We start from the raw sequence: 27,965 nt of genomic DNA on the forward strand, positions 1-27,965 counted from the left end.
CTGGGATTGCCTTTTGTGCAAATGATACATGTAGTGCTGCCTTTTGAATTTATCCTTTATCTTATAGGTATCTAGAATCTGTTTTAGCATTAAAGTAAGCACAATGCTGTCTGTGGAGAACTTACAAAGTTCAAGCTCACCTCAAACAAAACTGAATATCTTTTAATGATTAGAAAGCACAAATGTATGCCGACTTATGCTTTCCATATATAACTCATATAAACTTATCAGATTAAGTATAACTGGATTTAATTTGCAACGTGATGTCATGTAGCATACGACTGTTGCATTATGCATACTGTTTCGCATACTATCATTCTTCGAAGTGCGATTTGAAGACTTTACGACGCCGATTGCCACAACAAACATGGCGATTCTATCGCGCCACGCGACCGCGGCATTGCTATAGTAACACCGCAACTCTCGTGAGAGCAGGGCGCGCGAGACTGACTGCGGCGCCCTATTTCCTTTCTTCGCTCTAAATGGACAAGTGCGTACGCGCTGGGAGAAAACGAGTCGTCAACGGCCGCGAAACTTTAGTCACAAACACCGTATAACTTTAAACATAAGGTGGTTAAAATACAAGTGGATATCTAACTAGGTGAAGGTAAAGGTGGTGTATTTAAACCACGTCGTTGTGTTTAGGCGCTTGTTGGCGGTGTAAACAGCGTGAAAGAGGAGTTGTGGGTGGGTTTGACGGTTATGGCAGCACCGCGACCCATTAAAGGTATCCTGAAGAACAAATCCAGTATCAAAGCCCGACCCGAAGAGCCAGTTCAGGACACTTCAGAACCAGCAGCGCATATAAACCCTGAGGACGACCAACAGTAAGTAACTAGTCCACAAACAGGTTAAATTAGACAGCCACGAGACCTGATGACATGATGTTGACAGCTAAACCAAAGCACTCAGCCAGCACTCCTTGAGGTTCTGTTTCATTGGTTTGGTTAGCTGGGTGTGTTAGTAGCTTGCTCTGCTAACTGCTGCTTAGCCATTGAAATGGCACGTCAAAATAACATATCATACAGGTGAAATAAGATCTGTCATTTTGTCTAACCAGCTGTTTTCTGATTAGTTCACGACTGTTTGATGTTAACTAAGTTGTCTAACGTGTGTTAGAAAGATGAAACTGTTTGCAATTGTATGTCTTCTGTTTCAAACAGTGATGTACACCAAAAGTGTGAAAAATGTACTTCTCATTAACAGGAGGTACCTTAAATAATCTAAACAAATTTATGATTAGAACTGGAGTCCACAGCCTGTTATTTTTAAGATATATACAATAATTGGAAGTATATTATATCTTTAACACGATGGCATGTAGGTATAAAACAGATTAATAAGTTATGTATTCTAAGTTATGAAATTCTCATGCGAGTTAGCCAATCTGCATGTTTAATCTACATAAGCAGTGGTTCTCAAACTTTTTTGCTGTGCAGCGACCCCCCTCCCCCACCCGTGGTGCATCCCTTTGTGCCCCCCCCCTAAAGAAATCTATGACATAAAAATGTATGTTATGTGTGCCAGGCCAGTAGATGGTGATGTTACTATGCCACATGCCTGGGCTGTGCACAAGCATTGTTCTACTGAACGATAAAAGCAATCAATAACGGCGGAGAAAGCATCAGACATTTTGTTGACGGAAATTAGTATCTTATGGGGCTGTTTACTTTTGGTATTAAGATGTGTTTTCATCGATCGGATCTAGGGATGCACGATACCACTTTTTTCGAACACGAGTACTTGCATTTCAGTACTTGCAGATACCGATACCGAGTACTTAATAAAAAAAACATGATTTAAATTTACAGGTAACAGCTTAAGTCATATAATTTAACAAAAAAACAAGGGACTAGTTTGGAATTAAGAACATTTATTTAAACTGAAAAGCATGTCGTATGCAACATATTAAAGAATAAATAATTATAAGAAATTTAAACAGTGAAAGTGCAACTCAAGTTTTTTTTTAGTTTGTTGTAAACTCTGCCTCTTTGGAGAACACGAGGCATTAACTCCTTACACGCTGCTCAAACATAGATATTTCTCAGACCGTAGTATCGATCCCTGGTATCGGCGGCCTTTTAACGAGTACTTTAGAAAATGTGGTATCGAGGCCGAAAAGAGTAAGTGGACGAAAGAGACACATCACGTTTACACCTGGTATTTAAATCCGTCTCTTTTGTCCACTTTTGACCGCTTCTGTCCTGAATACTGTGGGGGGTGGTCTGTTGAGACGGTTGGTGAGTCTCTCAGCTGTCATTTAAACGCGAGCGGGAGTAATGATGAGTTTATATGGATGCGAACTAATATTAAGTTGGAGTCAGCTGCTTGTGTAGTAAGTAAACATGCTTCACAGTGTTTTGTACATGTATATGTTAAAGCTTTCTCTGATATTTCAGTGCAATTGATGAAATAGGATCGCGCAACTTTCACACGCTTGCAAAATGAAACTGCAGAGATCAGCCGCTTTAGTTTTATCAACGAAAGGCTAAAAATAGCGTTGTACACAGTGTGTTCGCGCCAGAAGTCAGAAAAGACGTAAAACATTGTTTTCAGTACCTCAGATTAGATAAATGGGCGGAGAGAAGGCGGCCCGTTTGGCTGTTCGAACACATTCAACCACATGTGCGTTTACACTACAAAAGCAATCCGATCGAAAGGGGTTTCGACTACCTCTGAATGTGAGCTAAAAACTTTTTAAACACCGTTTACACCTGACATTAACGTTGTCCACTTGTGATCCGATCAATGAAAAGGCATGTTAATGCCAAGTGTAAACAGCCTCTAAGTAGCACAAACACAGTCGCGCATACCTGTAGACTGAAAACGCAAAACGTACACATAACGTCACCGGCATCACAAATTTGCATTGTTGTCACTTACATGAAAACAATAGTACTGTCGGTTTCAAAAACATGCACCCGTTTACAAATGCTTTGGTTTTCAAGACCCTAAAACATCATTGTGGCGTAAACTAGAAGCCAAAATGCTAAAAGTTTCCTGTTTTGGTTAAAACTGTTGTTGTGTAAACAGCCCCTTAGTCATGAAGGTTGCATATCATCACTTGTCCCATCACATCAGATATCATTAAACATAGCTGCCACTGAAGAGTAATTTTGTGCCTGAAGGATGGCGCATGTAAGAATTGATCTAATTTATTTTGACATTAGTCCCTTTCACACATACGGTCTTTACTGGTAATTTTCTGGTAAATTGCAGTTAACATGTCATGTGTGAACCGAACCTTTCCGGTAAATCAGTGCTCCCAATTTACCAGTAAGACAGGATGTAAGATTACCAGTAATTTACCGGTAAGCGCTATGTGTGAACGAAAAATATAGGATTACTGGAATTTAGAACGGACGACGTCAGACCGCGCTGACAGATCGGGCCAATTAGAAAGTTTTTTATACAGGTGATGCGTTTACCCCCGAACTGTTTAACGACGTTTCCACAGACATGCTGCTTAAAATTCGAGCACACCTGAAATTAACATCCACATTTCTTCACCAAAGTTGTTTAAAACAGCTTACCATCTAATTGCCATATTGCCAATGTCCTTAGCACACCATCTGTGATGCCTAGTGTCCAAACGCAGGTTCCGTTTGACGCCGCCTAACGCAATTTGTTTTGTCACGAGCAACTTCGCGACCGTTTGCCACAGATGTGAAAACAACAAAATACGGACCGTGGATATTAAGTCATAACCCGCCATTGTTTACAAATACAACACGGAAGGAGCACGCCGGCCGCGCGCCACAGGTAACTTCCGCTTTCTCTCCGAGTTTACCGGTATTTTGATACTTATGTGTGAATGACGTCTTACTGGCAGTGACGTTCCGTCTTTTTACATGTGTGAACGGCACATTTTTGTATTTACTGGTAAATTCATTCTGGTAAATTCATGGTAATTTACTGGAATTACTGTGTGAAAGAGGCTATTGACTTGCCCAAAAAAGTCCTGTCAGGAGTTGTGTGTGCTTTTGTTAACACATTTTCTCTCTCTGAGGTCAGAGGAGTTCTCTCGCATCAAAGATAGGACCAAAATAATGGCGATCCCATTTCGTTGTTAGCTGAGCTGGCTTTTGTCAATATTCAGCGCATGTATTGATTTGTGCCTTTGGGTCGACCAAAAATTGAACAGGATATTTCAACAGCATTGATAAAAAAGTACTAAACGTCCGGATTATAGAGAGGTTGTGTTTGTCAGTATGTAGGCGTTCTCTTTGGCCCGTTGTCTGCTGCTGCTGCCTCCTCTTCCTCTCTCGCCAGAAGACAATGTTCTTAAATCTAGCTCTCCCACTCTTAGAAAAATAGGACATGCTGTAAGAATGGCACTTATTACTAGAGCCCGACCGATATGCATTTTTTGGGGCCGATGCCGATACAGATATTAGAGAGTAAAAAAAGACCGATAACGATATATCGGCCGATATTCATTATGTGCATATTATAGTACAGTACACATATACTACAGTATATTATACTACTACAGTACTGTACATAGAATACACTATATACATTAACAGAATATACTATATATAAATACTTTTTGCAATGATCACTCTATGATCACACCACAAATGTGGTGATCAAACACTTAAAATGACGTGACAAAGATATGTAATATAGGCAGGTGTGTTTTACAAGTTAACAATAAACTTTATTATCCAAAATGATTCTGATATAAGTGCACAAAACAGTAAATTTGACTCATTATAAATAACTTTAAAACACAAACAAAACAAAATACATATAACTTAAACCATTGTCAGTTTTAACGAGAATCATGTTATATTGGGCTTATTTTAAAAAATGGAAACTTATAAAGTCATTGTTATATTGGGCTTAGCTTTAGAGTAAGTTATAGACTTCACAAATTAATTAAAAACTTACCGTTAAGACGACAATGCTTGAATTACTGACAACATACTGATGTAGGCTAATGTTTAATGTACTGCACAACTTTTTTATAACACGAACCCACAGTGTTCTGCCGGGACTTTAAACTTTTATAAAACTAAAGCGTCTGCTCTCCGCCTCTTTTATTTAAGAAAGGGTGTAAAGTTGCGCGAGCTTATTTAATCAATTGCTTTGAAATGAGCATGTAACAGCACAAGCAGCTCCCACAGACTGCGCATCAGTTTAGGCGCGTCCTTTCTCCGCCTCGCGTCATTTCTTCCGCTTGCGTTTGAAACAACTCGCAAGTGGACAAAAAAGACTGATTAAAACCACCAAATGTAAACAGGAATGTGTCTCTCTCGTCCACTTATAATCCAATCGACCAAAGCGCGTCTTAATACCAGGTGTAAAATGTATTGACGAAACCGCGTGACTGCCGCGCCCGCCACCTGAACTGAGAGACTGACTGAAGTGAAGGGGGTGGGGGATTGGCTGATGTCACTACAGTAAGTGACCTGAGTCGCCATTAGCAACCAATAGGGCGCACTCTGCTGGACAAACAAGTACTTACATCTTTCAAAAGCATTTAATGTGTTCTGTAAGGAACGTTCATATCGGCTTCATATCTGCGGCTTATACGCCGATACAGATATATCTGCGACATGCTCATATCGGCCGATAAAATCGGCAAAACGATAAATCGGTCGGGCTCTACTTATTACAGAATTCTTGTCCTGTGAGAGAACCATGGTGGCTGCTGTGACACTAAATTAGTCTTTGCTTAATAACAAACTATATTAAAAATCTGCCTAACTATTAGAAAAAGTAGCAGTGTGTGCTGTGGTACACCAGTTATCATTTTCTCATGGCCAAAAAGGAAAAGGGTCATGCTTATTTTTACCAACACAGTAGCCACCAACTTTTATGTTAATCATAATGAAAAGGGCAATTGGCCTTTTTGCTTTTACTTTATACTTTAAAACTTACTGTACTCCCTCAAAGCTCTTACAGCACATGTTTCTTTTACATCTGCTGCAGTGGGCAACATTGTCATATTGGAGAGAGTATATCCTGTACTTAGGCATGGGCCAGTTACCAGTTTCAATGTATACCTAGGTTTTGAAGAGTTTCACAACGCTGTGTCAAAAACGTGGTATTTTTGCTTAAGTTATCATATCGCCAAAATCTCATATGTTCTACCCATGTACTACCCATATGGCCCATGCCTGAACACTGTCAATTTTTTTGTCATATGAAGGTAACATGCTGTCTTGTTTTATGCAAAATCGTGGCTTGTATAAGGCCAATAGACGTTTCAGCCGTAACAACATAAACAATTGCTTTCGTGAAACACCCGTTTCCCATTCCTGTAAACTCCGCTAAGAATCAATAACAACAAAGTCATTTTAGAGTAGTTTATTTCTGATAACAAGCAAAGTAAACAGCAAGTAGATGACCTTAGTTAATATTGTATAACTAAAGTGTATAAAAAAGCGACACAGCTAACGTTGCTGTGTAAAATGTGTACTATAATGTATACAATGTTAACTGGCTGCCAAACCTCCCTTCACATAGTGGTGATTCATGATTGTTGTCTCCCCCTGTCTTTAGGAAGCCAAGACATTTGTTATTTTTGACGAGGTATTTGTTCCAGAGTTAATTTAGCCACTAGTCAGATCATTAAAGGCCACGTTCTTCCCGATCCCATTTTTCAAACTTTAGTTGATGTGTAATGTTGTTGCTGTTAGGGCATAAATATTACCTGCAAAATGATAAAGCTCAAAGTTCTCTGCCAGGCGATATATTGTCTTTAACAGAAGTCCCCTTTCAAAGCCTACAGCGGATGGCCGGCTTGGACTACAGCCTGCTACTTCCAGATTGAATGACATTAGTAAAACAGTTTTTGACTAAATCCGCCCACAGGAGTACATCAGTCGCCAGCTTTGGCTCAAACGGCTCTGCTAAGCTAAGCTTCTGTCGAATTTGTTAACGCATAACCGCACGTGCGTCCAACGAAACGGTCTATATTAGGGTTGTGCCTATAGACGATAGTATCGTGTGTCGACGATCTTCAGACATATCGCCAATGGCAGGCTTTCATGGCGATAGTCAAGACGATAGTTGGCGAATGGTTATTATTATTATCATAGTTTTATATTAACACCGACAATGCATGCTTTTCCTCACATGAGGGTTTGTGGGCTTCACTTTACGCGGAGAGCTTGTAAAGAGAGAATTCCTTCTTGCACGTACCTGCACTTAATGCGCGCGTCTTGGTCTCCATCTACCACTAAATCCAGCGCGCCGCGTCATGAGCAGCTGCGCTTCTCTCTGTCTCACGTGCACGCGCTCTCGTGTCTGTCCGCAGTCTAAACATAAACTAAAGTAGTAATCCTTATTTGTTCAGTTTAATGCGTTTCATGCGAGCTGATGCAAACTTTACTTTTTGTTTAAAATATGACCCGCTGCATATTAGCGCCTCTCTCTCACTCTCGCGTACGTGCAGAGAGCTGCGCTCTGTCCGAAGTCAGATCACTAGGTATTAATCCTGTTTATGATATGCATTTTAATGAGTTGTAGCAACAAGTCCCTCGTGTTTAATATATGATTGTGTTTAAAATATGATCGCGTTCCGCTGGACCGATGCGTTTAAAAAGGCACCTCATGAGAGCACCACTGCTTGACACGTGAAAATTACAATATTTTTATTTAAAACACATAAAATAAAACATAATTTTAAAGAAACTATGACAGAAAATGAACACATACTACATTATTAATGAATTAAATGTTTTACCTCTAACGGGAATAGCTGCGTGATGAAGTTAAACTAAAGTAGATGTTGTAGAATGTCTGGCGAATGATGATAGATAGCGCAAAAATTGTAAAAACTGATTACTTCAAATCACCAGCTAACTTACTTTAAATTTGCAAGAATTATAGACTAATACAATAACAGGCTTAAATAAACTAGGGATGCACGATATTTATCGGACAGATAAATTATCGGCCGATATGGGCGGGAATGACGTCATTTTTATCGATCCGATAAACAACTGAAATCCGATAACTACATCCGATACAGTACGATTGGTGGTAAATCAATAAATCTGTCTGCTTTATCCTCTTTCCGGAACTGACTACACCTCAAACTGTCGCGCTCATTATGCGCTCATTACGCGCTCAACTGTCGTGCTTACCACGTCATCATCTGTAAACAAACATGTCTTCGCCGGTCTGGAAGTTTTTCTCGGTGGCAGTGGAGGACAATGCTTTTGCTATTTGCAAAAAATGTTCAGCAAGGGTTCCGAGAGGAGGAAAAAAATTCGTCATGTTTCAACACATCCAATCTTATATCGCACTTGAGAGGTCGTCATCGCGGCGAAGATGTACTGAAAGAATACGAAGCCGCTGCAGCTGCAGCTAAAGTTAATAGCGCGAAGGCTAAAACACCGAGCGTCATTGTACCCATTCAGCGAGCATTTGAAAATGCTAAAAAGTTTTCCAGAGACAGCGAAAAGGCAAAAGCTATAAACGATAAAGTGATCGAGTTTATAGTCCTCGACGACCAACCTTTCTCCGTAGTAGAGGATCTGGGTTTTCGCGGATTAGTACAGCATTTGGAGCCACGTTACACCCTTCCAAGCCGCCGCTTCTTCTCTGATGTTTCCCTCCCTGCTTTGTATGAGTCAGTCGCCACACACATTCATAATTTGATCGACAAAAATGGACTACACATAAGTTTCACCACGGACATCTGGACATCTGATGTTAGTCCGGTGAGTATGCTTAGTTTAACGGCTCAGTGGTTTGATGAACATTTTAACATGCAGAAAGTTCTGCTGCACGCACAGGAGTGCTCCGGATCGCATACCGGGGCAATGATATGCGAAGCTTTTGAAGCAATGTTAGAACGGTGGAGTATAACAAAAGACAGAGTGCATGTTGTCCTTCGGGATAATGCACGCAATATCATCAAGGCCATGCAGGACTGTGAGCTTGCAAGCTTGGGGTGTATGGCACACACCTTACAGCTCGCGGTAAACGAGGCTGTGCTGAGCCAGAGAAGCATAACAGACTGTATTTCGATCTGCAGAAAGATGGTAGGTCACTTCAAACATTCACAAGTTGCCACCTCCCGTCTGCAAGACTTGCAAAAACAACTGGGCATGAAAGAGATGAGGCTTCAACAAGACGTGCCCACGAGATGGAACAGCACGTTCTATATGCTGAGAAGTTTGTTGGATCAGAGGCGAGCCCTTGCAGCATATGCGGTAGATTTTCAATTACCTGCTTTTTTGAGCATACAACAATGGACATTAATTGAAAACATGATGACCATTCTTGACCCATGTGAACAGCTGACAAGAGACATCAGCTCATCTACAGCCACAGTAGCTGATGTGATCCCCTCCATTGTAGCATTAAAACGTCTGTTAAACAAGACTGTTGCAACAGATCATGGAGTTAAAACTTCAAAGACCACTCTACTGCAAGCCATAGAACAGCGATTCAGTCATATCTATGGAGAGCCCCTGTTTTATCTTGCTACAATCTTGGACCCCAGGTATAAGGACTGCTATTTTGACCAACCAATGAAAAGAGAAGTAACAGAAAAATTGCAGACCATGATGAGCTGTGCATCAGAGAATGTGGATGAACCAAAAGTTAAAAAGACCAAGACAGATGGTGGCAATGTTTCCTTGCTGGCAATGTATGAAGAAATCCTTCAAGAAAACTATGATGTCACAAAAGAGATGACCCAAAGCCGAACAGAGGGGCAGGTAATTAAATTGTTTATCTAAGTTAGGTTTATTTGTCTCTAAAAATAGACCAAAATGTAACAGCCTAATTTTTTCTTTGTTCATTGTCTACTTTAGATAAACATGTACCTCTCGGAGCCCCCAATTCCTAGATCAGAGAGCCCTTTGGAATACTGGAAACGCAACAAATCCCAGTTCCCAGACCTTGCTTCACTTGCAAGGAAATACCTGTCAGCCCCTTGCACCAGCATTGACAGTGAACGCTTATTTTCTGCTGCTGCAAATGTTATGGATGAAAAAAGAAACCGAATTGGATGTGAGAAGGCAGAGATGCTTTTGTTTATCAAAAAAAATCTGCCACTAATGCCTAATGTAACAAATAGAAAAGATGATGGACATTAAACAGAGAAGTGAAAAATGTGCACTTTATAGAAGGTTGAGACAGGTTGAGTAGTGCAAATTGGAAATCAAATTATTATTGTTTATATTTTTTATGTTAAACTATATAATTTCTATGCCCGATGCACTTCATTTTTGTTAAGCATGCACTTCTGTTTTTTACAAGGTTGACAAATGTCAATGCATTTTATTTATTTAATTATTTTTATTTTTTATATTTGAAAAACATGTCACCGTCATGCGGTAGAATAGATGCATTTCTTGTTTGTTATGCGTGAAATACTTATGTTAATGACTAATGAGTTGTTAATTGCAGACCAGAGTTCCATGACAGGTTCTGTTAAACCCTTTCTGTCACACAGTATTGTGGTGCCTTACACACAATAACATTTGATAAGTCAGGCCTGATGTTTGCTGTTAAGGCCAGAGCTGCTAAAATATCAGTTTTATTAGTGCACTTTTGTTTTTAAGATGTATTTAAAGTTGACAAATGTTAATGAATTGTATTTATTTTTTAGTTTAAAAAGGATACCTACCTCACCCTCATGCACTAAAGGTATAATTGATTTTTTTGTTTGTTATGTGTTAAATACTTATGTTAATGACTAATAAGTTGTTAATTGCAGACCAGAGTTCCATGACAGGTTCTGTTAAACCCTTTCTGTCACACAGTATTGTGGTGCCTTACACACAATAACATTTGATAAGTAAGGCCTGATGTTTGCTGTTAAGGCCAGAGCTGCAAAAATATCAGTTTTATCAGTGCACTTTTGTTTTTAAGATGTATTTAAGGTTGACAAATGTTAATGAATTTTATTTTATGTTTAAAGACATATATACCTACCTCATCCTCATGCACTAAAGGTGGGATATATTAATTTCTTGTTTGTTATACAAAAACTTCAACTTAAAGTAATTTAATTGCAGATAAGCCATAGTACTGTTAAACCCTTTCTGTTACTAAGTATTGTGGTGTATTGCACAAAAAATAAAAAGTGGAAGAGTCAAGGAGTACTAATGTTTGCTGTTATAGTTGTGTCAGAACACTAAAATATCAGTTTCATCAGTGCTTTCATCTTGGAATTTTTTATTCTCGTAGGAGCACAATCTGAAAGTTATTTCGAACATTATAATGTAAAAAATTGCACTTACTGGTTATCGGTATCTGTATCGGTATCGGCTATTAAGATGACTTAATTATCGGTTATCGGTATCGGTCAAATTTTCTCTTATCGTGCATCCCTAAAATAAACCCAAACATAAGTCCACTTACAGTTCTCACGGACACGTGTTTTACCAACAAGCTGTCCTCCAGACATGACGGACCACGTCTTTAACTCATTTCGGCCGTGTGGCGCGCATGCACGCTTGCGGTGTGAAGCATCTCCACGCTATTCTCTGAGATGTTTTATCAACTGGCTAGTTATCCTCTAGACAGTGACTGTCTGGACCACGTTTTTCTAATTTCGGGCATGTGGCGGCCGCTCGCGGTGTGAAGCGCCGTCTGCGCTATTCTCCGAGATGTACTTGATGGCCTTTTGTGCAGTGAATTTTTCTTTTCTTGACGACTTAGTTAAAGCCGTAGGGTTTCCCAGCTTAGGCGGGCCGCCCGAACTGCAAAGTTCTGCGGGAAACCCTGTACAGTAACTTCAAACATTTCTTTTTAAATTGTTACTTTTGTTTAGTTTCTTTTCTGGACAATCAGCAAACATTGTAAATATTGATAATATTGATTCAATGTGGATTTGACATTTTATGGTACTGTTTGAATAAGTGTGTTAAACTAGTGTGATGGTGTGTGTGTGACACAAAACATTTTACTGTCTGTCAGACTTTGGCTTTATGTTAGGTGTCACTGAGTGTCCTTTCATTGCAAACATCAGATTTAAGTAATAGAGAAATTTACTGGCGATTGAAAAGATTTATATCTTTAAATCTATAATCGATAATAAAAAATATCGGCATCTGCACTATATTGTCCTATCACTACCTATAAGCCAGTCTTGGTCTCCAACATGAATGAAATAGGAATTGGAAAGTTAATCTCTGATCTGTTTTTCTGTGGGAATATAAACATCCATCCATACTAAAGAGATTATTATCACTTTGTTTGTCCTCAATTCTGCTTTCGTTTCAGCTACGTCTCAATAACATAACATAATAATGGTTGTTTAGGCATCAAAGATGGAGACATTTTACTGCAGTAAACCTTCTTCAGTCTCCTTCCTCTGATTATGTCAACCATATCTTTAAAAGAGGGACAAAATAATCCCTTTCATCAAAACAACTGTATCTTCATCTCTGCTTAAATATCATGTTGTGCATCAGGTTTGAGGGGATTTCGCTGTCACTGGGAAACAGAACGGCACCTCTTCCAAACGTCAGTTGTGTAACTGTTCCTCTTCCATGTGGATTGGCACGTTTAACTGCTAGTGCAGAAGCATTAGTGGTCCAGTGGATTCATGTCACTTAATGCACTGACATGATTTTAATCTGAGTGTGGCATCAGTGAAAACGGGTTCATGCTACAAAAGCTTTAAACTGTGCTGTGGTTACAAATTATGTAAAATGAATGCTTGAAGTCTAAAAGCTCTTTGTTTTGAAGTGGCACTGTCATCGCAATGAGTAGGTGTTGATTGCAGCTACATAGGCCACAGTCCATGAATTTAGGGCTATGTTTACACTGCTGCATGTTCAGAACATTTGTTACGATTATGCCTACTTCTGCGTTTTCTACTCTCGAAAACTAAAACTTTTGGAATCGCTGCAAACTGTTTTACTTTAAAGCTCCATGGTTGCATTCTTATTTTGAGGGTGTTGGGGTATAAATACTATTTTTAGTTGGATTTTTCGCTAGGCCAATTTATAGCATTAAATTTGATGTAGACAGCTACAGGTAGCCAAGTGTGATCAAGAGCCCTTGGATGAAGACCAAACATGCTGCCTTAGTCTGTTTATATGGAACATGAGGTAAATTAATGCAGTTTCTATTATTGGACATGAAAAGTATTGGAGATACTGGCTTGTAGCTTTCAACTGTTTATAGGTTTAAATAATTATGACACACTTTAACTGTAATAATCTTTAATAATCTTCACTGTTTGATCAAAATATCTGCCTTTAAGAGGAATCAATGCACCCTTAGCCGGACAATTTTAGCAGCTTTAATAAGAAACAAAAAAATGTAGTTTTTTTTAACTACTTGCAAACTCCAGCAGTATTAGTACCTGATAGTCATTATGCATAGAAGTCTATATTAATTTGTGACACTGCCTGTGAAAACCCAAAGTAATTTATTGTGATTTATTGTTTTCTACATAAATTCATCTTACTTTATGTAACCTTAACTTAAGTGGTAGGGGTCTCACGATTCTCCAAATCCTTGATTCGGTTACATTTTCCGACTCTAAGGTCACGATTCGATTCTCTATTTTTACTTTTTTTTGAAAGCACAAAAAGATGCTATGCCATTTATGTAATATAATAGTCCCTTTCACACATACAATCTTTACTGGTAATTTACTGGTAAATTGTTGTTTAAAAGTTGTTTAAAACAGCTTACCATCTATTTGCCAAATTGCCGACGTCCTTAGCACACCCTCTGTGAAGCCTAATGTGCAAACGCGGGTTCTGTTTGATGCCGTCTAGCGTAGTGTTGTTTGGTCACGAACAACTTCGCAACAATTTGCCACAGATGTGAAAACAACAAAATACGGACCGACGATATTAAGTCATAACCTGCCATTGTTTACAAATAAGACACAGAGCTCGCCGACCGCGCGCCACAGGTAACTTCCGCTTTCTCTCCGAGTTTACCGGTATTTTGATACTGATGTGTGAATGATGTCTTACTGGTAAAAAGACGGAATGTCACTGCATGTGTGAACAGCACATTTTTGTATTTACTGGTAAATTCATTCTGGTAAATTCATGGTAAAATTCAGCGGGAAAATATGGTACACATGCACATACCTGATAAAACGAAACTTAATGTCAGATGTCCATTCCTGGCAGTACTTTGCACCTAAAAAAGTGCTTTTATTAAACAAGATTGTGAGACTATACTCCAATAAGTCATGTTTAAATGCTGTTTTCATAACTCTTAAGCAACTGAAATAAGTTGTTGTGTGAATAGGGCTGGGATAAACGATTATTTATTATTTTTAAACATTAATCTAGCGATTATTTAGTTCGATGCATTGATTAATCTAACGATCCTCCCCACTAATTAACTAATAGCAATTTATACATGTTGATTTTCAATTTGTTTATTGCTCTTAAAATGTCTAAATAAAAAAGACTATACAAGTGCAAAATAATACATTCTTAGTCAGAGGAAGCATTCAATAAAGCGTTTGAATGATTTTATGGTAAAATTACAACTTTTCGCGTCAATCCACGAGCATTTAAACCATAAACAAAGCACTGTCACTTTAATTGAGCGTGAGCAGCCGCCTCAAAAATAGAACCGACGCAGAAACGATCACAGCACTGCTGCTACAGCGCTGCTCATGCGGCGGGGTGCATGCTTGTTAACATGGGCGCTGAAACCGGCGTGGACTGGAGCCACTCGCATTGCTACTACTCGACTGCGCTGCCTTTTGGGGTCTGACGGATCGACGCGCATATTTTGCGTCAACGTATTTTTTGCATCAACGTCGTCGATTACGTTGACGCGTTGTCCCAGCCCTAGCTGTGAAACTTAAACAGATCTCAGTTCAGGGAAACGACCGGTCCTGGCACAGACGCCGTTCTGCTGTGCACACGTGTTTGCTCTGTTCTGAGTTCAGCTAAAGGTGGGAGGCGCTTGCTGTCTCCTGCATCTGCCATGCTATCTTTTGACTGGCTGTAGCTAGCAAAGTTAGAGGAGGTTGACTCGCAGCACTCAACACATTTTTTTTCCCCACTTGGCAAGCCGACCGGATGTGACATGGGGGCGTGGCAGTATCGACGATTCCATTTTTTTTATTCGAAGTTCGAGGTTGTGACTTAATTTCGATCGATTTCGATTTAAAATCGAAATCGTGACACCCTTATTAAGTTGATATTTTTAATATTGACTAAGGTCATGTCAAAGATTGAAATCAATGTGAAATCAATGATTGAAATTAAAATTTGATGCTTAGCCTGGATTGCACAGGCAGGGTTACATATAGGAACAGCACATTTCTTAATTTTCTCTGGATGCGGCTGTTTTTACTACACAGCTTTGTAGAAAAAAATGTTTATAAATGAATTTGCCTAAATGACTGACTGTATGTGATTTTTGTTTCTTGCTCAACTACCTTTAGCTGGTTGAATGGGAAATATTTCGGAAAGTAGCTGGTTCTAAAATATATTACCTTACTCCAAATATTTATCCCAATGCACCCTTTCGTCCTGTTTCAATTATCAAGATTAAGGACTTGTAATTGGCTGGTAATCATTGGTACTACATAGGGCAAATGTTGAAGTTTGAACTTTGACCATTTTAACAATGTGCTGTGTCTATGCTCTGGCTAACTGCTTTGCTCCATAGATAATGCATTAGTTTAACATGACCAACTTTAGTGTTTACCTTTATGTGTTTGCTGTCCTTGTAATGTATTTCACCTAAGTCAATATATTTTATATAGTAAGTGCTTTTTTGTGTATGCCATTTAAATAGGCCAGTGTCTTTGGTTAAATGTAGAATATCTCAGTGGAATATTTCTATCAAGGCTAATCATTTCATCTATAATTGTATGCTAAGCTTTGTGTCTTGACTTGTTCTTTTAGAAAGAAGTCACAGAAATGGGATGAAATGAACATTTTGGCCACATATCACCCAGCAGACAAGGACTATGGGTTGATGAAGATAGATGAACCCAGCACGCCATACAACAGGTAAACAGCACTCAAAAAACATGTCGTTCGTAGAAAGCAATTAAACACTTATTTTACATTTACACATTTAGCAGACGCTTTTATCCAAAGCACATTACAGTATATTAATACATTACAAGGTATACATGTTTTTTTCTGTGTGTGTTCCCTGGGTTTGACTTTGAACCCATGACTTTAATGCAGTGCAGTACCACTGAACTATACAGGAGCACATTAATGCCTTGATGTTTGTATCTTTTTAACTGACACTATAAAAATACACATAGACATAGACTTTGGTTTGAACCAAAAACAATAAAATAGTTATCATCCAGTATAAACTGTTTATACTGGTACAAAAACATATTTACGCAATTGGCAGGTGCTTTTATCCAAAATGACCTACAGCAAAAAACAACGTATACATAAACCTGTGGAATTACTAAAGAAACATTATGACTAGCTAGTAAAAAGGACCATTTTAATAATTTTTCTATGGTATTTTATTTGTCCTATTGTGTTGTTTATAATGTAATGTAATGTCATATAAATGTTAAAACATTTATTAAAACATTAAATTGCTTATTATAATAATTTTGTTATCTGCATAACAATCCAACTGAAAAATAGATAACTAGAACTAGAACTTGTGGAAAATCTAAGATATTCATTTTGTGTCATAACAAATTGATCCAAGAATACATATTATTAAAGATTGGAGCAGCTGGGTATGGTTTGAGGAGGATATAGGTCGTTGAATCTTTCTGGATACGTTACTGCCCTGTCTGCAAAATACAAGAGACACACACTGACGCTGCAACTCGATATGACACAGCAAACTTGAAGAAAAGGTCATGATGTTGTTGGCCAAAACTCTTATGTCCCTTTTAGGATGGCGGGCGATGACGAGGATGAGGGGGCACTCAGCGACTCGGATGGAAATACAGTCCTACCCGGAGATGACCTCGCCAAAAAGTAAGCAATGTTTTTGATAGAGTAAGCATTTGTTCTAATGCACCTGGTTTATGACCCTGTAATTTTGCCATCACTGATATGATAGTACAATTCCTCTTTTTTTTTTTTATACTGCAACACAAAATTTTTTTATTTCTGATGTTTACAGGAACAATATTAAATCAAGAGCATGTACTTACAACCCTACCATTTGCATAGAAAAACTGGTGTTTTTTAAATAATTAAAAATAATTATAGAATAGAGAAAGCTGAAATGTGTTTTGATATGAATGCATACAAAACGCTTTCTAAGTGACTTAAAAATATGAAATCACACCTTAAATTTCTGGACACTGTGGACTCAACCTGGCCACATCATAGTGCGCTGCAAAAAATTTAAACCTTGAGAAGCACCATCACCTGTGAATTCAATGAATTCACAGCATTTTTGATGCTCGCCAAAACATCAAAGATGTTGGAAAAACAATTGGATTTTGATTTTATTGGTTTACTTGTTTCATATAAGGATAAAACAAACAGCCCTGTAGAGTATCTACTTAAAGCTGACACATGAACGACCAGAACTTGCGTTCCCACAGAACAGATGTGTCACATTGCCAACAGGCGAATCGACAGTCAAAAAACTCTACCACAGATGGTAACTCGTTTCAAAATGGTGTCTGCACACACTACATTCTGTCGTCTGTACTGTCTGATTGTTTTGGTTATAAGTTTCATACAGGCTGTTTTTCTATATGAAGGAAATATTTTATGTGCTTCTCTGGTATGCAGGGAAGATTATCCGCAATAATGCAACCAGCATTGATTCACAAACAACAAAACATGTTTATACATGATTTTAAATTCTAATGTTCTGGTTGAGTAGTTTATTAAATTGATTTTCTATTAGCAGTGCTTTAAATTTTAAAGAAAAGAAATCTGGTGACAGGGGTGTTTTTCAACATGCTGATATTAACTGTTAGACATTCAGCACAATAAAACTCCTGGGTTGTTTCTTGGTCACTTAAACTGAGCAGATTTCTCTCCGGTAAGGTTTTGCAGAGTCCATTTACACTTGACCACAAAAATGTGCCACAGATAAATGAATGCAATAAAATTTTCAATTACAGAGCGAAATGCACATTTCAGTAATAATAATGCAGAGCTACGAAATTTGTTGCACTTGTGGCTGATGAACAGTGACGGTTACATTTAACTTTTGGATGAAGACATAAGGCAACAGATTTCAAAATGAAACTGCAATTGGAACGAAAGTACATAATGGATTCTATCAACAGAGCGGTATTACTGAATGGCCTGAGGTCGGAATTAAGCAGATTTGAAGCGGAAAGATTTGATGAGCATATAGTAAGTGCTGAGAGCATTCGGTCAATAATATCATTATCTAATTTCAACGGAGGTGCCTTTTTAGAGGCTTTTGCATCTGAGCTCCTCACATAATGCCAGTCACTTTTTATTAGGGTGATTTTAAACATCAGATGCATTTACATTTGTCTGTAAAGCCTGGAATACACTGCAGGATTTTTGCACTCCTATAAGATCATTACCTTATCACACTGTGCGGCATGGATCGTTTAAACTTGGGTACGACAAGCATTTTGACTGTACGATGATGACACGGAAGCTTCGGCGGCTGCGTCACACGCTTGCGCAACATCACCAGCATATGCTTGTGGTAAACAAATACCAGTACGCAGGTCGTGATCATGCTAAATTTCTGACACCGTCCGAAAACTTTCAGAGGCTATCTTTGTACGCAAGACCGGGAAAACTGCCGTATTTTAACCTCTCTCACTGTACAACATAGGCCACTATTACCGAAATCACGACGATTGTTTCACAATGGCAGTCTTTCGTCTGGGACAGCCAATAATCGTGCAGTGTATCCCGGGCTTTAGTCCATTAAGAAGTTTTGAGGAAAAAAGCACTTATAGTTTGAAATGTTTGTAGTCTGTTTTATTGCAGTATTTGGGTTCTGAAAGGACAAAGATGCTTAGAGAAATATGTATGTGAGTGGTTTATGTGCCGCTGGCGTGTAACTGAGTTTGTAGCTGATGTATTTTGTACTGGAACAATGTGCTATGTTGTTTTCATTCCCATCCTTTTATTAAAAAAACAGCTCTTGCCCTCTCCATCTCTTTCAATTTGTATGTCTGTATCTCAAGCTCTTTTGTTGTCATCCTCTTGCATTTCATTGTTTTATCACTCCATTTTGTGTTTCCCTGAGGCTTGTGTATCTTAATGCTCCTTTTCCCAGCAGTCTTTGGGGCTATTGTGTGTATATGTGTCTGACTCCTGAGAAATGCTTTCCTTAAAGATTTTCTCATGTCAGGATTAGGAATGAAGTGCTTTTACTGGACAGATATTAGTAGTTTCAATTTTTGTAGTCATTTTATGTTCCCTCTCTTATGTGTTTTTTATTAGAGCTACCAAAGTTAATGTATTAACTTGAAGGGGCAGTGTGTCATTTTTAGAATTTTTTTAGACAGAAATGCAAAATAGACTTTTTATCTACATACACTAAGGGGCCCCTTTCATGGAAGACGCCATTTTGTGCAGCCATGTTTCTACAGAAGCCCTTAACGTACAAACTTTTTTACTAAGTTGTCTCCAACAATGACATGTTTGTCGGGTGGTGGCTACCATAGCTTCTCTATGCGTTTCAAAAGCAAGAGGTGAGCAGTGGACTGAGCCGTTGGTTGCAATTCGCAACCTCACCACTAGAAGCCGCTAAAATTTACACACTGCACCTTTAATACTGTTTCTTGTTATTATTACTTAATTGTTTTATGCTTGGGTATGGAGTATTAAGATTCAAACTAATTAAATTAAACTACAAACTCATTTACAGTCCGTTGAAATCAATGGGGTTTGAGAGACGATGCCTGTAACAGTTTTTTCTCCTGATCAGGCTAGCGGCAGCAGTGGAGGAGGGAGCTGAATCTCGCTTTATGAGGGAGGAGGTGGAGGAGGAGGACAGCAGTGAGGAAGAGGAAGATGAGATGACTCCAGAGGAGCAAGGTGAGACTTAGGGTGCACTCACATTGGGCTAACCCAACCAAACCATGCCCCAGCGCGATTGTCCCCCTCCTTACTCCCCCAGAAGTGCACACTCACACTGAGTTTTGAGCGATCCGAGCCTGGGATACACTATTTAACTTTTTTCATAGTTTGGCTGGTCCTGCGACTTCTAGTCAGGTGTGACTTGTAAGTCAGTATGAATTAATTTTGACATATATGAACCAATGTCTACAGCCGCGAGAGTCCACTATATGCTGCTCCTGTATTTTTGTAATTCAATGAATTAAGTGATGTGGAAAGACGAGCCTGCCAACTTGATGCGCGTTGGCTTGTTCTATTAATTTAGCCTATTCAGCCTTACAGGTATGTTCAGTATGCTAATGTGTATCGTGTAAATAACTGTTTGTATTACGTTAACGTACATACACCTTTTCAGGCTGCTGTTCCGTGTGCTATTGTTTATTTGAATAACTTGCCTTTCCAGATTAAATGTCTGTTCTACAGGTTGGATTTTGTGAAATAATTTTCTAAATAAATGTGACGTAAACTTGTATATGTTTTTTCGTTTTCATGACGCATTTTTGATTAATGCGACTTGTACTTCGGAGCGACTTAGGGTGTTTTCACACATGTTGGTGCGCACCGTGGTGCGGCCTCGGAGCGCTGCAAATTACATTGTACAATTTTTCAGTTAGTACGGTCCGTGTTCACATATGTTGTTTTTACTGTACTCCAAACGCCACACCATATATACCATGTGACAACGGTAAGCGCTGTCATTGGTATCTGACAGATCTTACTATCTCATGACCACCCCCCATCTTTCCATGACAACCAGTCTGACAGGAAGAGCGAAGCTAGCAAGATATGGAGATAAACGATGCACATCTTTGCAAAGTTTCTTTGCTTTAACGTGAAATTGCGCAACTGCGACACGTCATTTGGACCGACCTAAACAGTGTATGTGTGAAAGCACCCTTATTGTCTGGAAAATACAGTAATATGCACACAGTTACTTACCTAAAGGAAGCTAAAGTTGATTGTTAGTTTTTAGTCTAAAGCCCTTTATAGGTTTAGGTCATTTGTAAACATTTAAAATAATAATAATAATAATGTAATGTTGCCCTGGCCAAAATATAAAAAAATCATCTTTTCTCTTCTGTGTTCTTGTGGTTGTATGCTATTCGAATGCCTGTTTGGATTTCAGACTTCTTAAATGTGATTATTTTCAGTCCTGTTTCTTTTATGAAGCTGTAGTGTGTTGTTTATTTCAGCAGATCTGAAATGTTTTTTGAGCTGTGTGTTCTTGCCCCCTTCTCAGCCAAAAAGCATCAGTTCCAGATGATGAGGAAGATGCATTATAATGAAGGCCTGAACATTAAGCTAGCCCGACAGCTAATCGCCAATGAGCTGGAAGAGGATGAAGATGAAGAAATGAAGGACGACACAGAGACTGAAGACATCACCATCGACCCACCTCACAATGGTAAACGCTGATGACTTTGAAATATATTCAAAGTCAATATTCAACCAATAAGAATCCTAGCAAGAAGCACAGCAACATGCTAAATGTCACTCGTAACACCCTATTGACCACATAGCAAAAACCTAAATACCACGCAAAATACTTTAGTACTTTCACATGGTCAAACACCACATATTTATACAAAATATATAGTAGAATATAAATGTATAATTAGTAGTTTATGAAATGCTAATTGAACCCCGAATATCTTCCCTCTTTTGGCAGCTGATTCCCTGGAATCATAAGGATGAATCAAGATTAATCCTTCAGCTCCTGCCTTGTCACATGAACCTTTTAAAGGCACAGTGTTGTCGCCGATCCAGCACCTGGATTCCCCTCCACCTTGTTTATTTCCACCGACACTGCAATGCCACACATATCAACCAGCTCCCTTATTTGCCAAACGTTTATTGTCGTCATGCTAATAAACATGACTGTTATCAGACAGAGGTCAGGACTTCTTCATGAAGAGCTGAAGAGCACAGGAGCTTCACACCTAACAACTACCAGGCTACTGAAAAGTGCATTTGTTCTCAGTGCTGCTGTTTTCATACTGTACATCTGACCATAGCTGACAGTAGCAGATCCACTATATCATGACCTTTTTCTTTACCCTGATCAAATTACTTTCTGGATGAAACGCACTTCTCCTTTTCAAACACCTATAAATTTGTTTTATTGAATACCATTGATGCGATTTAAACAGGTGGTTTAGCATGCACTGGTTCTTGTTTAATGCATTAGTTTGTCATTTAAATCAAGAGGACTGTGAGATCTTGAGATCCTTGAGTAAGGTCGACACACATTTATAGTGTTAAACCGCTCATATGAGCTCTACTGTATGCATGGCTTCCCAAAAACCCCCATGTTCAACTACGCTGGCACTTAGTGTAACCCTGTGTATAATATGATGGGTACGTATTACCTAACTAACTATAAAACTACTGATCAATAGACTTAAACCTCTGGTTGTCTGTTTTAACCGCTTTAATAGTCGCTATACAATACAAAGTTTTTTTTTTCAAAATGTCATTTTTTTAATCACTTATTGAGTTGTTCCATAATCATTGAATACTTTTCTGTTTAGTACCAAATGAAAGATTAAAGTAATAAATATTATAATTCCAGCTTTAAAATAAAATATTGAATTATCATTTGAGTTTTTTTAATGTATAAACTTATATTCATGAATATTTGCACTTCTCACACACTATTTCTGTCAAAAGTATGCTAGTAAATGCTAAATGGGTGAATTTTAGGATGCCTGTCAAAACAATTTTAACATTTATTTAAACCCAAAATTTCATTTTTTTTATTCTTTTATATTTCTTACCTAAAACATGGACACATTCACAATGTTAACAAAGTATTTAAATGAAGTGTTTAAAAATGATGTAGTATTTGATCGCTATGGTAGTTGTCATGCTGATTAAAAGGAAAACTGATGTGAGAATATCATTGAGTTATAAAAATCATCATTGCATTGACAAATAGATTTTCAAAAGAAAACATTAAATATCCAAATGCCCCCATCACTTTAATAATAAATGAATTTAATTGTTATTATGTGGTTTCCCAGACAGGGTTTAGATTAAGAAAGGACTACACCTTGGTTATATGGGACATTTAAGTAGTTTTTACAAATATACCTTACAAAAAACATTACTGTTGTGCATCTTGAGACAAAACAATGGCATTGTTATATGTTAAGACGGTTCAAACATGCATTTTAGTCTGCGACTAGGCTTAAGTCTTGTCTGGGAAACCATTCAATAGTGTAACAACAATGAGATTTGAACAAGACAGGTTTTGTAAAATTCACCCAAATGTCAGACCTTTATTGATGAGTTTGTGTGTGTGTGTTATCACCATTAAATGGTACATCTTAAAGTGTATATATGTTGAGATGTTTTCAATGTTATGATGATATTTATAAGTGCTCTGCCCTTGACTAAATGATGATATAGTCAAATGTGTTAAATTCTGTACTATTACTATCATTTTGGTTCTGGACACACAAAGGCACTTAATTCTTAAAAGGTTGCATAATTTAAATGAATACCTGAAAGTATAAGATTTATAAGAGTGAAGTTAGAAATAATTGACAACGGGCCGTTGAAATTATATGAAAATAATGCGAAGTGGATGCGGCCACAACGTGAGTCGGATATACTTTACCGTACATTAAACAAGTGCTTTAATCGTATTTGTTTTCATGTCTTTTTTGGGAAATTTGGCCAATTCTTTGTGTCCATTTTATTAACCATGCGGGAAACCGATGTTCACATTTTTCAAATGTTATTAAAAGTGCTGTATGAAGCTGCCCTTTGAAATTGTATTCAGGAATGATACACACATTTATGTAGATACTTAGCAGAGGCTAAATCCAAAGCAACTTACACTACTGTTTCCAGTAGAAATATCTAAAAATTCTTAAATCAAGATGTATTTTCTTGAGGAGCAAAATGATGAAAATTAGTCTAGTTTTTAGACAAAAATATACAATTTAGGTGAATTTGTGCTTAAAACAAGCAAAATGATCTGCCAATGGGGAGAGAAATTTTTGCTTGAATTAAGTGTTTAAGAAAAACTATTTTTTTTCTCACCCCATTGGCAGATATTTTTGTTTGCTTTAAGCACAAATTCACTTAAATTATGTTTTTGTCTAAAAACTAGATTTATTTTCTTAGGTCATTTTGCTCATCAAAAAAATACATATTAATTTAAGAATTTATAGATATTTCTACTGAAAACAAGACAAAAATACTAAGTAAGAAAGTCAATTTTTGCAGTGTACCTTTACACACATACATGTAATGCTGTTTATATTAAAATTTTAGTTAAAAGTATTGTGAAAGTTAAACCACTAGATGGCAGGAATCCACAGATAATAAGCTAACTTGTATGACAAACTTGATCTAACAGAAATCACCGAATGGATGGGACGATCATTGCTGTTAACGATTGCGTAATCTTTTAATAATACAAATATGCCTTATTGCTATAAGTAAATGATTCGGACAAATTAATGTGTTATTTATTAAACAAGTTTGGTATGTCATGTTTTTCTTTTTACAGTGAAACCTGCAAGTTTCCTGAAACCAGAGTTAGTGTGAATGACGCTTATTTTGAATGTGTTAGATTAGAGATGGACAGATGAGAATTAAAGACTGGATTTAGTTGACTTTACTGGCCGTGTCTCAAATCAGTTTCCTATGGGACATAACAATGTTTGTCCTGCAGGTGGCGCTGGACGGCTCACAATCTCACTAGAAACCATAATCCTTTAAAACTATTTACGTAGTTTAACCAAGTACAGGTTTGTAATACTTTCATACACAAATAATATAAATTAATTAATAAATGGTTCTTATTCTAAGAAATCTGTATTCACAAACGACATGATCGTCATCATATATGAGAAAAATGTCAAGTTTCTTAATAGAAACTTAACATTTTCCTACTATCCTACCCACCCTCTTTTAAAGCATGCCCTCCTCACAACCCACCAATCAGATTATATTGCGCAAAATGATTGACAGGATAGAAACGTTTCTAATTGGCTACAAGAGTGGCGGGTTGCCCTCGTCGCGCTGTCTCTGCTGATTACGGAGTCCAGTGACAGATTTAGACCGCTAGGGCGCATACGTCATTTATATGTTTATTTAAGTGACACTTGTGACTGTGATTAAAATATATTTTACAGGACCATTAACTATTAACAAGCACCCTTTGAACTTGACTGAAGAAGTGACCCGCCTACGATAGGCGAAACAGTTTATGCTTATTTCCGTTCTACTGAAGTATTACACTTCTTTTGCGTTTGAGCGAAACATATGCCAAAAAATGCAACCCAGATAGTCTTCGCACTAGGTTTGAGACACAACCTCTTCTCATTTACACTCCTCAGATCAGTCTCGCTAATACATTAAATATAATTTCTACAGCCTTACAAGTTACATTCAACGGACACGAGCGGACCTGACTTTATTGCTTTAACGTATATGAATAGGTAACTTGTGATTCTGCGTTGATTCGAGCAGAAGTTTTGTTTGGGATTTTGCAGGAGCTAATGTTAGCCTGTTAGCTTTTAATCTGTTCATAAACCTCCCGTTACATCAACATGAAGATTACTGTGGATTTTGAGGAATGTCTCAAAGATTCACCCAGATTCAGGTGAGGAAGACACATTTAAACTTATTATAAACATTTATAGTGCGCGTATATAATATAGTTTAAAGTAAGTTTACATTTAACCAATGAAGTTCAACATAAGCAACGACTCGCATACAAGAAACATACTGAATAAGATATTGATAACAAAATGGCTCATTATAATTAATTAATTTTTTTAGACGTTGTTTTGACAGATTGAGTTTGTTTATGTTGGTGTCTGTTATGATCTTGGCATTCTCGGCTTTGACAGCCCTTGCAAAGATTAGTAACGTGATATTATCAAATGAAAATATTATGTAAATAAAGGGCCCTAACTGAAGATAAACAGCAGGATATTTAACATAAAGGTACAAGCACTGAACGTAATTGGAAATGTACGTTATATGGTTTATAGAGGTTTGTAAAAGAGTCGGTATGTATTAAAGTTCACAGTTGGTAATTTAGCCTTATTTTTCTTAAGCTGATTGCACAAAATGAATGATACATTATTAATATATTTCATATAAGGTCCTAAAACTAGGGTACCCTGGTACCACCTACCCCAGTTTGACAACCATTATAAAGAAACCCTTAAGGCAAAAGTGAAAGTTTGATCATTGTTAACTACAAACCCAAATGCTTAACTTACTATCTTTCTTTAACATCGGCAAAAGAAAGCCATCGAGGTTTGAAATCATATGATGATTACTGATTAAAAAAATCTTACATTTATGTATGAGCTATTATATAACTTCTTTCATTTTTGAAGACAATGAAGCATTAAGAATTTTGGCATATTTCTTGTGAAATTATTTTTACTTTCCACCTCTATAATTTCCCTTCCTCTCTGATAGCAACATCCTCTCAAAAATCGGGAGCAGATGTTGTTAAGTCATTTTTTGTTCTGTGTCAGAATCTCTTTTTTCAGCCAAGAGGATGTGAAACCCACATTTTACCGCTGCTTTTAATGACACTTCTTGCACGAAATGCTAGTTTGGTTGTTTTAAACAAGAGTTTACTAAATAATCAGTTCTCTAAATAAAAATGTTCATATGAAAACAATGAGGCTAGGTTTTTTAAATAGTTACTGGCTTGGTGCATTGCTATCAAGTTTTTTAAGGTCTTTTAAGGTCTGAGTGTTAGATAGTGGTTTGGTGCTAGGGCTAGTGGGTTGCTATGGGATTACTAGGTTTTAGCTAGAACCCATTTCTCACAGTGCCTCGATCCTATAAAATTGCCAGAGTGCCTTCTGGGTGAACCGAAACACATTCTGGAATTGTTCCTGGGATCGTTCCCTGGATCAGGACCTAGTACCATTGCCGTAACATTACTGATATGTGTACTTTGTGAACAAAAAGGCAGAAACAAAGGCGTAATGGGTTTGTCGTCGCAAGCAACAATGTAATTACCGGTCAGCTCTTGGGTTTTAAATGCAGATCAGTGTTTTCAATGATAAAATGTCTATAAAATGAAATAAAGGGAGCTCTTTACTATATACGCTGTAGCTTAGATCGTCCACCAGCTTAATGGAATGGTACGTAATTACAATGCGTTGATTTATGATTGAATAAGAAAAGAAAATACAAGTGAGTGAACTCACAAATAATAAGCAAACTGAACTTGGTGCAGAAAAACATCCTATTAAGTGCACAACAGTGTTGGGGGTAACGCATTACAAGTAATGTGCATTACGTAATAATATTACTTTTCTGAAGTAACGAGTAAAGTAACGCATTACTTTTTAAATTTACACATTAATATTTGAGTTACTTTTTAAAAAGTAATGCAAGTTACATTTTTAGTTTAATTCATTTGAATTAAGAAAATTATTTACTGAATTAAACTAAACGTAGTCACATTATGCACTCTATGCATTCACGCCTGTGTTGGAAATTTTTTTTGGAAGTAACTTAATATTGTAATGCATTACTTTTAAGTGTAACTTTCCCCAACACTGGTGCACAATAACATTTAAATTAATGGCACTTATAGACCTTTTGCGAGTAGTCACCACACAGGCTTTCACATAGGACGCATTGTGTGCAGCGTTATGAAACCCATTCATTTCAATGGCTTGCGCTGCAAATGGATGAAAAGTTTATACTCGGAAATCCCGGAGCTTTATAATACAAGTTTACGCTGCTACAGAGACATCAGAAGGAAAGCCATGTCATGGAAACACGTAGCAATTCAAGTTGGCATGTCAGGTGTGTTTTAAGTCAGGTAGTTTGTTGTAGGTAGGCAGCTTAAAATTTATGTGAAATGGAGACGGGCAACATCAGTCTCTGTATTCCTCATCCACTATTTAACCCAAGTATAAACACTAGAATTTATTGAAAACCCCGCCTAGGTCTGGGCAGCAGAGCGCAAATCGCTTGGCT

At 37.6% G+C, this 27,965-nt stretch overlaps 3 protein-coding genes across 12 annotated transcripts in view; all 3 read left to right on the plus strand.

Moving 5' to 3' along the window:
• The first annotated feature begins 447 nt into the window (after positions 1–447).
• ppp1r2 (protein phosphatase 1, regulatory (inhibitor) subunit 2) lies at positions 448–23,635 on the plus strand. Its single transcript, XM_055217583.2, has 6 exons — positions 448–827; positions 15,822–15,929; positions 16,800–16,883; positions 19,795–19,904; positions 21,226–21,390; positions 21,655–23,635. The coding sequence occupies exons 1-6, from the start codon at positions 703–705 to the stop codon at positions 21,672–21,674; spliced, it is 612 nt and encodes a 203-aa protein (XP_055073558.1). The 5' UTR covers positions 448–702; the 3' UTR covers positions 21,675–23,635.
• On the plus strand, positions 7,871–11,313 carry LOC129438587 (zinc finger BED domain-containing protein 4-like). The gene is made up of 2 exons (XM_055197382.2): positions 7,871–9,686; positions 9,783–11,313. Exons 1-2 carry the CDS (start codon positions 8,172–8,174, stop codon positions 10,065–10,067), a joined length of 1,800 nt encoding a protein of 599 aa, XP_055053357.2. The 5' UTR covers positions 7,871–8,171; the 3' UTR covers positions 10,068–11,313.
• Positions 23,636–25,057: 1,422 nt separating the features above from the next.
• The window catches only part of acap2b (ArfGAP with coiled-coil, ankyrin repeat and PH domains 2b), a 58,056-nt gene continuing 55,148 nt past the window's right edge, over positions 25,058–27,965 (plus strand). For 3 of the 10 annotated variants that reach the window (XR_012366064.1, XR_012366063.1, XM_073862211.1), the window contains exon 1: positions 25,061–25,605. Coding sequence is in view for 3 of the 10 variants with exons in the window: in XM_073862211.1 (XP_073718312.1) it covers positions 25,553–25,605 (53 nt within the window). In the remaining 7 variants the exon portion in view is untranslated. Of the gene's footprint in view, positions 25,606–27,965 lie in introns of all 10 variants that reach the window. The other 7 variants (XR_012366062.1, XR_012366060.1, XR_012366061.1 and 4 more) reach the window with 6 other exon arrangements.

Source organism: Misgurnus anguillicaudatus, chromosome 23 (genome assembly GCF_027580225.2).
Source record: "Misgurnus anguillicaudatus chromosome 23, ASM2758022v2, whole genome shotgun sequence".
Classification (NCBI taxonomy): domain Eukaryota; kingdom Metazoa; phylum Chordata; class Actinopteri; order Cypriniformes; family Cobitidae; genus Misgurnus; species Misgurnus anguillicaudatus.

Excerpts from the sequence above, each read along its gene's own strand:
- ppp1r2 (XM_055217583.2), top strand. The coding sequence starts at position 703 with ATGGCAGCACCGCGACCCATTAAAGGTATCCTGAAGAACAAATCCAGT. Across the intron at positions 828-15,821 it reads AACCCTGAGGACGACCAACA|AAAGAAGTCACAGAAATGGG; the intron begins GTAAGTAACTAG and ends TTGTTCTTTTAG. Across the intron at positions 19,905-21,225 it reads GATGACTCCAGAGGAGCAAG|CCAAAAAGCATCAGTTCCAG; the intron begins GTGAGACTTAGG and ends CCCCCTTCTCAG.
- LOC129438587 (XM_055197382.2), top strand. The coding sequence starts at position 8,172 with ATGCTTTTGCTATTTGCAAAAAATGTTCAGCAAGGGTTCCGAGAGGAG. Across the intron at positions 9,687-9,782 it reads AAAGCCGAACAGAGGGGCAG|ATAAACATGTACCTCTCGGA; the intron begins GTAATTAAATTG and ends TGTCTACTTTAG.